Source organism: Myotis brandtii, unplaced genomic scaffold, assembly GCF_000412655.1.
Source record: "Myotis brandtii unplaced genomic scaffold, ASM41265v1 scaffold566, whole genome shotgun sequence".
NCBI classification, from domain to species: Eukaryota; Metazoa; Chordata; class Mammalia; order Chiroptera; family Vespertilionidae; genus Myotis; species Myotis brandtii.
The window spans coordinates 384010-398764 of record NW_005370110.1 but is presented as its reverse complement, the minus strand read 5'-3'; the positions used below and the strand labels follow the sequence as shown (position 1 = coordinate 398764).

The 14755-nt window shown below is 42.7% G+C and overlaps 1 protein-coding gene across 1 annotated transcript in view; it reads right to left on the bottom strand.

The window, feature by feature from the left end:
* Positions 1-11604: 11604 nt before the first annotated feature.
* Positions 11605-14755, bottom strand: part of SNRPE (small nuclear ribonucleoprotein polypeptide E) — a 7406-nt gene continuing 4255 nt past the window's right edge. The window contains exons 4-5 of the mRNA XM_005878580.2: positions 14305-14383; positions 11605-11818 (exon numbers count right to left, since the gene is read on the bottom strand). Coding sequence (XP_005878642.1) covers positions 11763-11818; positions 14305-14383 — 135 coding nt within the window. The 3' untranslated portion in view covers positions 11605-11762. The remainder of the gene's footprint in view (positions 11819-14304; positions 14384-14755) is intronic.

Sequence of the window (14755 nt, the reverse complement as noted above, 5' to 3'; positions counted from 1 at the left end):
AGACCTGGGTCTGGGCTTTTCATTACGGGGAAATACTAAGGCTTACAGTGTTGAGCTGAGGTGGGAGGGTGGCAGATGCAGCAGATAGTTTCCTAAAGCGATGACATTCGAAAAGGTTGACGGGACAGTTCTCTAATCCCTGTAGGTAATGGGGAAAATTAAAACATTTAGGGCTAGAATTAGCATTTTAGGAGCAAGGGAGACATTTCTTACATGGCTGCCAGGCAGTGCTCAAGTGAAAAGAAAAACGAGAGCTACAAGAAACCCTAAGCAAAGAAAAAGACCTGAAATCTCAGTGGCCAGGTGGTGGGTCATTTACATATTGGTCGAGAAGTCTTCTTTGAGTTGTTTCTGAAAGAGTTAACTTTAAGTCTTCCAGGGGTTCAAGGTGGGTTGTCCTCCTGACGTTCCTGCAGAGGCTCAGGAGAGAAGGGGTTTTATTCCAGATAAATCTACCCAGAATTGTATACCGGATAGCTTGACCCGTGTGGGAGTGGCCAGCAAGGACCCAGTCCTGGGAGATGTGCTGGGCCTGGAAGAGGATCTGCTCGAGGATGGAAGGACTCGACTCGGACAAAATTTTGGTCTGTTGCACTGTCCTACACCAATGATCTATTTAAGTTCTTCCTGGATCTCTGGTCAAAATGTATGTCAGAGGGAAAAAGGGCCCCCCTTATATCATCTGGAAAAGGCTCAGTTCTAAGTTTGATTTGGGAGCTCCTCTATATCTTAGGAGGACTATGGGCAGGAGCCAAAGCCATGTCGCCAAGGTCTCCCGGCATAATTTTGCTAAGATGTTCTTTAAGGTATGATTAGCCTTCTCCACCTTCTGAAGACTGAGGCCCATGAACAATGTAAATAGTAATGTCTGGGGCCTGTGCTGTTTGGTCATTTTGGCCGCGCAGGAAGAACCATTGTCCCAAATCTCGGGATGATCTCCTCTGCCTTCTCAGTCCTGGTAGGTAAGGCCTCTACCCATCCAGTAAGTGCCTATAAATATCAGGATTTAGTGGAGACCCTGGGAGGAGGCACTTGGGTAACATCTATTTGCCAATTTTCTGGGAAGGTAAACAGCTTGAGAAGGGTTTATTTTTCTCCCTGGCTCATTAACTGAACTGAGGGCATAGGCCTGAGTGACTTCTTTTATGGCTCGAAATAGGTCTCTCCTAATAAATATTTTTTTGACATTAAAAAATAGGTGGCATCTTTACCTAGGAGTCGTGAGAGGATTTTATGATCTTCCATTGATCCTTAGGTGGAAGCAGCAGCCTGTGATCTCCAGTCCTTCATTGTTTATGGGAAAACCTTGCCTTTCCACCCAGGCGTTTTCATCAGGGGCATAGCTTGGTTCGATGCGCAGAGGAAGAGTATATGGAATTAGGGCCATATTAGAGGTATCTGACCTGGCAGCCTCCTCTGCAATCTTGCTGGTAAGGGAGTTTCCTAGATATTTCAGTGAGGTCCCTTTCATGTCCCTTACAGTGGAGCAGGGCTACTTTTGGGGGGAGGTTTATTACCTCTAGCAGCCTTAGAATCTCTGGGCCATTTTAATAGTTTGTTGTGTTGGGTTTTTTTTTTGCTGTTATTAGTTCCCTTTTCCCAGATGGCAACATGAGCATGTAAAACAAGGAAGGCATATTTGGAGTCTGTGTAAATGCTGCCTCTTTTGTTTTTTCCTGAAGAGCTTGGGTCAAAGCGGAGTCCAGGCTTTTGGGCCAAAATTCCCAAGGAGTGCGGCTTGGCTTCTGTGGTCTCCTGAGGGCTTAGAATTGCATAGCCTGTCCCCTTCCCTGGTTGACAGAAATGTTTCCATCTGTGAACCATTCTACCTGGGGACTGCCAAGGGCTCTCTTATGTCCTTTAAGCCAGGTCTACTGGAGAATACCTGTTCAATAGTTTCAACACAGGGATGTAAGATGTCAATTAAGGTAGCCAGATTTAGGGTTTGACATACCACTTGTAGAGTGAGCTCAGGGGAATCTAAGAGAAGGGCCTGATATTTAGTAAAAAAAAGTCTTCCTCCCTTTAGCCAATGGTGTCCTTGTGCCACAAGGACAAAGTGAACCTGATGTGGAGTTTGGACTTCTAAAAGTTGGCCTAGTGTCAGCTCAGTGGCTTCTTCAGTTAACAATGCAGTTGCCGCTACTGCCCATGGGCAGCTCTGCCATTACATTGCCACAGTCTAATTGCTTTGAAAAGTAAGCTACTGGCTAGGGACAGTGGCTAGCTTTAGGGTTAGGACTCCTACGGTGATCCCTTGTTTTTTTCTGCTACATATAGAATATAGGCATTCCTAGGTCAGGGAGGCCAAAGGCCAGGGCCTCTTAGGGCTGATTTGAGGGCCTTAAAGACTCAGTTTAACCCTTTGTACATCATAAGCATTTACAGACACAATTAAATTCAAAATATGGTGGCATGTGGAGATGGTTTCTGTTTTGGATGCGTGGCAGTTAACTGGTTAAGCCTTGGTTCCATTCTAATGGCTCAGAATCTGGTCCTTTGATTGCCTCATGAAGGGGCTTAGCTATCAGCCCAAACCAGGGATCCAGATTTGGCAGAAACCCGCCATTCCTAAAAAGGTTCTCAATTGTTTCTTTGTCTGGGAGACTGCAAGATTTAGAATAGCCTTTTTGTTCAAGAACCCTGGGTTAGGTGGTAGCCTAAATATGTGCAGTTGAGGAGGAAATCTGAACCTTACTGGGAGACACTGGGTATCCCTTTTCCCCCAGGAAATTAAGGACTAAGGTAGTGTTATGGTCAAAGTTCTGTTTGGTGGGGCTAAAAAATTAGACTATCATCCACATATTATGATCCCATGCAGGAGCTCTAGTTCCTGCAGTCTTTTTCCAAGTGCTTGTCCAAAAATATGCGGACTATACGGAACCCTTGAGTAAGGACAGTCTGAGTCTATTGAGCTGTTACATGGGTGTCCCACCCGTCAATTCTAAGGCAAACAGAGGCTATCTGGGCAAAGTAGGATGCAAAACAATGCATCCTTGAAATCTGTCAACCATTCAGCCTCCTGGGGAACTTGGGATAAGAGAGTATATAGATTGGGTACAATGTGGTGAATGAGAATCACAGCTTCAACAATAGTTTGTAAGTCTTAACCATACGATACTCTCCATTTGTTTTTGGTTTTTTCCCCCCGGCGGTATAGGAGTGTTATAAGGAGACTGACAAAGAACTGTAACTCTATGCTGAAAGAACTTGTGAATAAGGAGTTTTAGTCCCCTATGGGCCTCTGGTCTTAGAGGGTCCTGCCATTTATGGTGGGATCCAACCATTTCTCTTAGTTTGTATAGGGGGTACCTGGGTGGCCCTCCCAGGTAAGTTTCTTGTCCTAGACTATTAGATTGATAGCAGACTGTATATGGGCAGGGATGGAGTCTAAGGGTGGGCTGAGTCTTGGTTAGAGACATAGGAAAGAACAGAAGAAATCTCCAGAAAAAGAACTAAATGAAATGAAAGCAAGTAAACTACCAGATACAGAGTTCAAAACAATGGTTATAAGTATGCTCGAGGAACTTACTGAGAACTTCAAGGAACTTAGTGAGAATATCAACAACATAAAAAAAGGACCAGTTAGAAATGAAGGATACACTAACTGAAATAAAGAACAGTTACAGGGAATCAACAGCAGAGTAGAGGACACTGAGAATCAAATCAAGAATTTGGAATATAAGGAAGCAAAAAACACCCAACCAGAACAGCAAAAAGAAAAAAGAATCTAAAAATAGAATAGTGTCAGGAGTCTGGGACAACTTCAAGGGTACCAATGTTCACCTCATGGGGGTGCCAAAAAGAGGAGAGCAAGAAATTGAAAACCTATTTGAAAAAATGACAAAAAAAACTTCCCTTACCTGGTGAAAAAAAATATACAAGTCCAGGAAGCCTAGAGCGTTCCAAATACGATGATCCCAAAGAGGCCTACACCAAGACACATCATAATTAAAATGCCAAAGGTTAAAGACAAAGAGAGAATCCTGCAGCAAGAGAAAAGCACTTAGTTACCTACAAGGGAACTCCCATGAGACTCTCAGCTGATTTCTCAACAGAAACTTTGCAGGCCAGAAGGGTGTGGCAAGAAATAGTCAAAGTGTGAATAGCAAGGACTTACAACCAAGATTACTCTCCCCGGCAAAGCTATCATCTAGAATTGGTCAGATAAAGAGCTTCCTGGACAAAAAAATGGTAAAGGAGTTTATCACTACCAAACCAGTATTACAAGAAATGTTAAAGGGTCTTTTTTAAGAAAAAAGATCAAGAATAGGATCAAGAAAATGGCAATAAATACATACCCATCCCTAATTGAATCTAAAAATCAAAATAAATGAACAAGCAAAATGAAAACTCATAGATATAGAGAACATTTTGATGGTTGCCAGATGGGAGAGGGATTGGGGGAATGGGTGAAAAAGATGAAGGGATTTAGAAGTACAGATTAGTAGTTATAGTATAGTCATGGGGTGTAAAGTACAGCATAGGGAATATAGTCAATAATCTTCTAATAAGTAGGTATGGTGTCAGATGGGTATGAGATTTTGGGGGATGATCACTTAGTAAGTTTTATAATGTCTAATCACTGGGGTGCACACCTGAAACTATTATAATATTGTATGTCAACTGTAATTAAAAAATGAAAAATTATTTTAAAAAATAAGGCTACTTTTCTGGGAAAAATACTCCCTTCTCCACTCTATGCCCACCATCCACCTTCTCTCTGCTTGTCCACCTTCTCTCCAGTTTAGTAACAGTCCACCAGGAAGAGGCATTTATTAGTTTACTAGAGGCCCGGTGCACAAAAATTTGTGCACTCGGGAGGGGAGGGGGGTCCCCCAGCCCGGCCTGTGCCCTCTCGCAGTCTGGGACCCCTCGGGACTGGGGTGCCTGGCCAGCCTGGATGAGGGGATGATGGCTGTTTGCAGCTGGTCACACCCCCTTCAGGGTGGGGGTCCCCACTGGGGTGCCTGGCCAGCCTGGATGAGGGGATGATGGCTGTTTGCAGCTGGTCACACCCCCTTCAGGGTGGGGGTCCCCACTGGGGTGCCTGGCCAGCCTGGATGAGGGGATGATGGCTGTTTGCAGCTGGTCACACCCCCTTCAGGGTGGGGGTCCCCACTGGGGTGCCTGGCCAGCCTGGATGAGGGGATGATGGCTGTTTGCAGCTGGTCACACCCCCTTCAGGGTGGGGGTCCCCACTGGGGTGCCTGGCCAGCCTGGATGAGGGGATGATGGCTGTTTGCAGCTGGTCACACCCCCTTCAGGGTGGGGGTCCCCACTGGGGTGCCTGGCCAGCCTGGATGAGGGGATGATGGCTGTTTGCAGCTGGTCACACCCCCTTCAGGGTGGGGGTCCCCACTGGGGTGCCTGGCCAGCCTGGATGAGGGGATGATGGCTGTTTGCAGCTGGTCACACCCCCTTCAGGGTGGGGGTCCCCACTGGGGTGCCTGGCCAGCCTGGATGAGGGGATGATGGCTGTTTGCAGCTGGTCACACCCCCTTCAGGGTGGGGGTCCCCACTGGGGTGCCTGGCCAGCCTGGATGAGGGGATGATGGCTGTTTGCAGCTGGTCACACCCCCTTCAGGGTGGGGGTCCCCACTGGGGTGCCTGGCCAGCCTGGATGAGGGGATGATGGCTGTTTGCAGCTGGTCACACCCCCTTCAGGGTGGGGGTCCCCACTGGGGTGCCTGGCCAGCCTGGATGAGGGGATGATGGCTGTTTGCAGCTGGTCACACCCCCTTCAGGGTGGGGGTCCCCACTGGGGTGCCTGGCCAGCCTGGATGAGGGGATGATGGCTGTTTGCAGCTGGTCACACCCCCTTCAGGGTGGGGGTCCCCACTGGGGTGCCTGGCCAGCCTGGATGAGGGGATGATGGCTGTTTGCAGCTGGTCACACCCCCTTCAGGGTGGGGGTCCCCACTGGGGTGCCTGGCCAGCCTGGATGAGGGGATGATTGCTGTTTGCCGCTGGTCACACCCCCTTCAGGGTGGGGGTCCCCACTGGGGTGCCTGGCCAGTCTGGGTGAGGGGCTGAGGGCTGCTTTCAGGCTGGCGGTTGTTGACTGAAGCTCCCAACTGCTCCTTTTTTTTCTCTTTTTTTATTTTATTCTGGGCCAGCTTTAGCTCTGGCTCTAGCTGTGAGGCTTCCGCTGCTGAAAGCTGGTATCTGGTTTGTTTGCCGTTCTATAATCGAAACAATGTATAACTTCAGCTCTGAGATCCCGGCAGGCTGAAAGCTGGTTTCTGGGGTTTTGTTTAGCTTCTTATTTGCAACATAGTACATAGTTGCTTAGAGTTGCAACTCAGAGGCCGGCAAGTCAGGCGGGGAACGTTGGAGTCTGCAGTCACTGGAGCAAGCAAGCCTCATTTTCGCTTCCAACTGCCTGGCTGCCGGCCGCCATCTTGGTTGACAGTTAATTTGCATAAGGATATGCTGATTAGCCAATGGGAAGGGTAGCAGTCATACGCTAATTACCATGTTTCTCTTTTATTAGTGTAGATTCTCTCCAGTTCCCCTCTGCAATTTTCCAGCCCAGCCAAACATCTCTACCTCAGGATGGCCCTGGGGGCCAGGCTAATCCGTTAACACTCCAGAGACAGCAGCTTCTGTGGACATGGGATGATGACTCAAGATCACCTTTCTCTGGAATTATTTTAACTAAGGAAGGAAGAAGTTTACTGTTTCATTGAAAAAACAAAACAAACAAACCAGTCATATCACTTATTTGTATTCCCCCATATAGCCTAAAATTTTCACTTCAATTGCCAACTTTCTCAACCTTGGCATTTAACAATTCTTCACTGAACTAATCTAATCCCCTTCCAAGTGTAAGAGGTACTAAAGACAGACACCCTTGTTCTGATATTGTTCTCAGTTACAATGCTTTAGTTATAACAAAAAAAATTCAACCAGGAAATTTTTCTCACATAACAAGTTCGGTGGTAGGAAGTTCCAGAGTTAATTCAGAGGTTCAAGGAATCAAAAACCAAGTTTCTTCCCATTTTTCTACTCTGGAGTCCTTACGATACTGGCAGTTATTATTTCATAGTTGCCTCACAATAAGCCTGTGCATTTCATTAAAACTGCTGCCTAACCTTACCCTGTTTGGCTCAGTGGATAGAGCGTCAGCCTGTGGACTGAAAGGTCACTGTTTCTATTCCAGTCAAGAGCATCTACCTCGGCTGCAGGGTCAATCCCTGGTGTGCAGGAGGCAACCAATCCATGTCTTTCTCACATCAATGTTTCTATCTTTCCCTATCCCTTCCACTCTCTCTAAAAATCAATGGAAAAATATCCTTGGGTGAGTATTAACAAAAACAAAATAGAACGAAAACAAAAAAAACCTGCTGCCTAATGGTCGGCTTGTATGAGGAAAATAATTTTCAATTTTGTACTCTCGAAGGCAATTTAGAACATCGATAGAATTTTTAAATGTGTATATCCTTTGATCTAGCAATTCCACTTCTAAAAATTCATCTCACAGAAAATTTAAGTGAGAGAAAAACAGGTATAGAGATGTTATTACAAAACTTTTAACAGCAAAAAATTGGAAACAGCCTAACATATCTATCAACAGGGGATGGGTGACTACTTATATTAAGAGACTCATACAACAGAATACATCTCAGCTGTTTAACAGGGAAATATGTCTAAGTTTTGTTGATAAGAATCAAACTGCAGAAGTATGTCTTCACTGCTGGAAGCTATCCGTTGTCTACACTATCATGAAAGTGCAAACAGGGAACCCAGAAGGCTGATGGACCCTGAGCTTTGGCCAGGGCTAAAGCTATGCACCGACTGTTCTGTTCAGACAATGGTGGCTCAAGCAATTTCCTGACCGAATAGTCTCAAAGTAAATCTTTACTAATATTTACTGACCTTTAAGATAGTCTGTCTGCTACCGGAGTGCCTGCCTAAGGGCAAGATGTGTATCTAAAATTGAATAAAAGCTAACAGGGCCTAGGCCCCAGTGAAGCCTTTCCACTAGAGAAAGGCGTTCTGCCTGGCCCCCTGTGAGTTCCAAATTCATATTTGTCTAGTGTATTCATTTGTGCGCGGCCCTTCTCCAGATCCTGAACCCTAACCGTGCAGGTTTCGGCTTTCACACTTCACAAATAAACAAAAATACCTATGACACCAAAAGCATTTGCAAAAAAAGTAAAAATGGATTAACTGAATCACATTAAAATTAAAAAAGACTGTGCATCGAAAGACAGTGAAAATGCAACCCACAAAATGGGAGAAAATATGTAAAAAAAACTTTTAACTCAACAAAACAATGTTTAAAAATGGGCAGCGAACTTTAAGACATTTCTCCAAAGAGGATATACAAATAACCAATAAACATATGAAAAGATAGTCAACATCACTGTTACGGGAAAGCAAATCAAAACACGAGATTACCACCTCACAACCATTAGGATGGTTGCTATCAAAAACAGACAAAAGTTTTGCCGAGGATGTGGAGAAACTGGAACCCTTGAGCATTGCTGGTAAGAATGTAAAATGTTGCAGCAGCTGTTCCTCAAAAACACTTCTGGGGATGTCCTCAAAAGAATTGAAACCAGGGTCTCCAAGAGATATCTGTACACCCAGGCTCATAGCAGTATTCTTCACAATAATCAAAAGGTGGAAGCAGCCCAAGTATCTATTGACAACTGAATGTATAAACAAAATGTGGCAAGTATACGAGTATCTAAAGTAGTCAAACTCAGAAACAGAAAGTAGAATGGTGGTTGCCATGGGCTGGAGGAGGGAGAAATGGTGAGTTAATTGGTAGTTTCAGTTTGGTAAAATGAGAAAGTTCTAGACTGGCTGTACAACAATGAGTAAACTTAACACTACTGAACTGTACACTTAAATATGGTTAAGACAGTAAATAGCATGTGTATTTTACCAAACTTAAAAAAAATTTTTTTTTAAAGAAATAACCATCTAATTCTTGGGTGGTTATCAATAGAAAATACTGATGGGGAAAGGAGGGTTTTTTTTCTACTTTGTATCTTTCTGTACTGTTTGCATTTTTATCATAAACATGTACTAAGCTAATATTTTTAAATTCACTTTTTAAAAATTCCATTGGATATATTTTAAATTAAAATTAAACTCCAGCCCTAGCTGGTTTTGTAGTAGTTAGAGCATTGGCCCACAGACTGAAGGGTTTCAGGTTCGATTCTGTCCAATGGCACATACCTCAGTTGCAGGCTCCATCCCCGACCCGATTGGAGCATGTGCGGGAGGCAACCAATTGATATCTCTCACATTTCTTTCCCCCCATCCCCTCCACCCTCTCTTAAAAAAGGGGGGGGGGCGGGGGGAGGAATCAGATGGGAAGATATCCTTGAGTGAGGAATAACAAAAAAATTAAACTCTAGGTACTGACAGACTTAAATTCTTAAGCCACCTTCAGAAGTTTTACAAAGCATCTCATCTCCTCCCAAAAGCATACCACAAGTAAGTGGTTATGGTTAGTTCTAGAAGGAATAATTAATTTTAAAAAAGCTCCTGTGTCAGTTAGCATGAGATGCTGCCTATTAGGCTTACTCCAGGTACTGCCCATGACACTTCCTGGCCAGTAATGCCTTATCCAAATTAGAGACCCACTCTCTAATCCTGAAACTGACAAATGTGATACAGTATTGGTGCCTGCAAACACAAAATCCTAGGGAATTCAAACCATTTTATCCTTCGTTCTCCCCACCTACTAAAGCAGGGGAGGGGAACGTCGAGCCCGTGGGCCATATAAGGCCTGAGAAATCATTTGGTCTGGCCCTGCCAAAGCATTAGGGGTGAGTTAATTAAATGTTTGACCAAATATAGCAGGCTAATTTTTAAGGTGATAATTTTATATGGCCCTTGAATGTTATAATGGTCCTTGGCAGAAAAAAGGTTCCCCACCCCTGTACTGAAGGAACACCAAGCCCAGTCTACTTCTCCCCTGTTCAACAATGTTACAAGAGTTAGTGGGTGGTCAGAAGAGCCCCTTGGAAACCAACAGCCATTCCAGAAAAATGATTGCTCACTTACCAAGGGCTGCCAACAAGAGCAGCTTCTCACAGCATGCTTTAGCAACCTTAATGAAGGAGAACCCAATGCCTCCTATAATACATTTAGTTGGAAGGAAAAAAAAACTTAAGATTGTGGAAAAGTACAATTTAAAGAGCAAACACCACAGGTTATGGTAGAGCACAAAAGCAGATCTCTAAATACAGAACTCAATTGTAAGAGTTCGACTGCACCTTATTTCTCACTATCATCATTTGCTGTCAAAAACAGAACCTTGCACACCTTGATCATTCAGAATAAGCCACAGCAGGCAGCTCTGCTTACACAGGGCAGCCAGGGCAGAAGGGTCGCACAAGGAAATGGAAGCAGCAGCCACCGTGTTTTCTTAGGGATTATGTTGCTCCAGCTTTTATCCTTCTTCCCAGCTATTTTGGTGCCAAGAAAGCTGCAGCCTTTGCTCTCTGCTCTTAAAAAGCTTTCCACCAGCAAGGCTGACGCAGTCTCAGGGCTGCAGCTCCCTCTGCTGCCCGCTGTTTCCTTTGCATGCTGCAGCAGGTTCAGTGAAAAGCTAAAACAGCCCTTTATTTCAAAATATTACCAAGAAAGCACAAGTTCAAATAGTAGTGGAACAGCTAAAATGCCAAGTTGTAAGCTAGGTCTCTGCACTCACCTACAAATCTTCCTCACAAAGGGTTTCTTTTACTCAGTTTAAAGAAAAGTTCTGGAAAAGCAGGAAATGGACTGCTTGGTCCTTCCTCACCTACACTTAACAATACTGCCCATTACCAGAACTTTAAGGTAGGCCTATCTCATCTTTCAAGATCCAATTTAAATAGCACTTAACGCCTGGTATTGAAGCTATTTGTTTGCCAGTCTGTTTCATTGTATTTATTTACCTTTGTGTCTATCTAACAGCAGACACTCCATAGCTATTTAACAGAATTCTAACTAGAACCATCCTGAGATACTGGGGAAGGAGAGATTTGTCCACACAATTCAATTAGAAAATAAGCAATTACTGGGGGAGGAACCAAAATTCTTAGAGAAGAGACAGGTGTTTTTCCAACTAACATGATTTATTATCCCACTTAACTTACCAGCGCTGCTTATGGTCTTTCTTCAGGTTACCAATCCCAGTGTCCCTCTTGTTAACTCTTAACAGAGCTCATTTTAAATGTACCTTTAAGGTACTTCATTCTTTGCCTATACCCAAATACTTCTTACATTCAGATCTTGGTGATAAAATAACAAACACCTTATCCAATGACTCTATTTTTAAATACTGTAGCTGTTATATCCCCAACCTACTGTGGTTAGAAGCTGTAGTTCCAGCATCCACAATTAGAACTGATGATAAAGACATATATTAGTATGCCTGCCTTTATTTTTGTGAACCCTCCTGTTCTCTTCCACCCAATATCAGAAGCTCACCTGTCAAATAGAATTCCTACTCTTTGCCTTAAGAATCTAGAGATCTGGCTCTGTGAAAAGCAAATGCCAGGGCCAAGAGCCACCCTTCAGGAAACTAACATACCAACAGCTAATGGTGCCACTGTGTAAAAAGTCTCTACCACTGGCTAGAAAGAAACAATGTAAATTTTTTTTAACAAAAACAATTCAACCTCATTTATTGTCATCTTGTAGAACTTAAGAGCATTGTAGGACTAAATGGGTAAGAAATATTCTCCCAACAAAGGACACAAAAAATACAAACTGTATTGCTTCTCAGTAATTCCTCACTTCATTAAGTCATTTCTAGGTGGAGACACTTTGGAGCAGAGTAATATTATCTCCTTTCAGCATGATCCGGCCTGCAACACAAAATTAAAAGTGCGTAAGTTAGAGCAGCATACGCACTTTTCAGCTATTACTTAATGAAGACAGAAAAATGTTATTTTATGTAAAGTACAGTTTCTGTAGAGTAAGTTAACTCAACATTTCCCAATGCTCAGTTTGCAGAAGTTGGAAATGAGTTGTATGTCAAGTTTAGAAAATGCAGCATACTATATATAACCTCATTCTTAGAGCTCTTTAGTATGTTGAAGATTTCATCCTTTAATAAACATACCTGTTTTAAGTTTCACCCAACATTTCTTAAACCTATTTGAACAAAGTATACTTTTTTTTCCTGAAAAATATCTGTAAATATCTTCAGGAACACTGGTGTTCAGTTAAACAGTTTAAAAATGCAAATCAACCCCAGTAGTGATCAAACTGTTTCCCTTTTCCAGGCTTCCACTACAAGTAATGCTATTTTCTACATTTATAAGATACTACTATGGGAATCCAACATTACATAAATTATAAATAATATGTCAATATTATAACTTGCCTTTCCTGATACATGTTTAAATTTTAAAATCTAGGCTTTCACAAAAATAGCCTAAGCAGGAAGAAGCAGAGCAAAATATAACACTTTCAGAAACTACTCTCCACATATCCAGTGTAGGCTCAAGAGAATCCTCAGGGTCCAGAAAAAAAGACACCTGCAGCTCACCAATGATACAAATCCTAGTGAGCTATGAACTGGGCATTAAGCAACTAAAAACACAAAATGCCTATATAAACCTAAGTTAATGGGATTTTAATAAAAATGATTCAGTTATTCTTGATGAAACCGTGAACCCTAAAGACCTTCTGTTAATTGGGTTAAATTGTGTTCATTGGTCAAATATTTTTCAGTTTTTACTACATGCCAGGCACTGAGCCTATTAGGGAGCAAAAAAGATGGGACTCATGCACACACTTATGGAGCATCTGGTCCAGTGGAGGAGAAATTAATAAAATAATCCCCACTAATGAATGCTTTACTACAAACTCAGAGAGCACAGCACACCCTGTCTGTGCACCCTCACATTCGGATCTTGGTGATAAGATCCACCCAATTCCCACCCCAAGCAAAACCAAACCAAACCTGGGGAGGAGGTGACATTTCATGTGAGTCCTAAAGACACAGGAACAGGATATACAAAGATTTATGGTGGGGTAAATGTGCAGATTCAAAGAACTGGGAAAAAAAGGACAACTGTGGATGAAGCTCAGAAAATGAAGCAAGAGCAGATGAGATAAGCACAGATCATAAAGAACCTTGCAGAATACATTAAACATTTTCTTATCCTACAAGCAGCAGGAAGCCATTGAAGGAAGGACGTCAAGCAAAGGAATGACAAGGTCAGATTGATGTTTCTAAAAGATTAGAGCAAACTGGAGAGGGCTGAGGTCGTTGCAGAGAAATCAATTAGTAAACTGAATAGAAATTGGTGCTATCACTAAGGCAGGGAACACTAAAACAGCTCTAAAAGTGTGAGGGGTAGGAACTGAGTTTGATTTCTGATATGCTAACTTTGAGGAGCTTTGAGACATTCAATTCAAGTAGAAATGTTTAACAGGCTTTGAGAGGTAAACTTAAGAGTCAATGTAGTCATTAGGTGATTTCATAGTTGTGCAAACAGTGCATTTACACACTATGCTCTATGGTATACCACCATGATATACGCGGTCCATCATTAACCAAAATGTTGTGATGAGGCACATGACTATAGAGATGGTAACTGAAGGTGTAAGCTTGAGTGCCTAAGACAATACAGTGACAGGAAGGACTACAACCAAGCTTTGAGCAATTTAAACATTTAATGATTGGGTCCCAAAGAATGAATATACAGAAGTGTGGAAAAGAATAGTTAACTATAAATGAAAAATGAAAACCTGTGTATAGTATCCCAGAGCCAAGAGAACAATATTTTATTTTATTTTATTTTATTTTTTTTTTAAATATATTTTATTGATTTTTCACAGAGAGGAAGGGAGAGAGATAGAGAGCCAGAAACATCGATGAGAGAGAAACATCGATCAGCTGCCTCCTGCACATCTCCCACTGGGGATGTGCCCGCAACCAAGGTACATGCCCTTGACCGGAATCGAACCCGGGACCTTTCAGTCCGCAGGCGGAGGCTCCATCCACTGAGCCAAACCGGTTTCGGCAAGAGAACAATATTTTAATAAGGGAATGGCCAAACACTGTTCAGACGACAGTAAAATGAGGACTGATAATGACCATTAGATTTAACTCTATTAGTCTTTGTAACATCGGTGAGAACTAGTTGAGTGGAGAGGCAGAAGTAGAAATGGTGTGGAGTAGAGTAAGTGACAGAGGATGATTTCAAATGTAACCTCTCGCCCCACCAAATATAACTTTCCAAGTGCAAACTAAATGTAACCATGCACTAAGTTGCAAATCACTCAATTCTGCAAGTGAATAAAAATTTCTCAAATTCTGTAAGACCATCTATATTCTTACCTAGTTGTTTTCTTGACTTTGTTTTCGAATGAATCTCTTCTGCATCATCTAATACGAGGTTCATATACTCATCAAAACCCTAGAAAAACAAGCCATTAACTGTCATCTTCAAGTAAGATCACATTCAAACCATTTTAAATAAATATACCTATTTAGATACAGAAATGCCAACTAATTTCAGAAATTCATCCCTTCACTGATCTTTCAGATGAAAAACCACCTTCCACTCTAAGCCTTTTTAAATAACAAAGAAAGCCAGAACACACTCCATTAGATCTGGAACATTTTGGCCTTAAGAATTCATTAGCTGTGCCAAAGAGCCACTCTCCCTATCTACACTAATAAAAGAGAAACATGGTAATTGGCGTACGACCGCTACCCTTCCCATTGGCTAATCAGCATATCCTTATGCAAATTAACTGTCAGCCAAGATGGCAGCCGGCAGCCATGC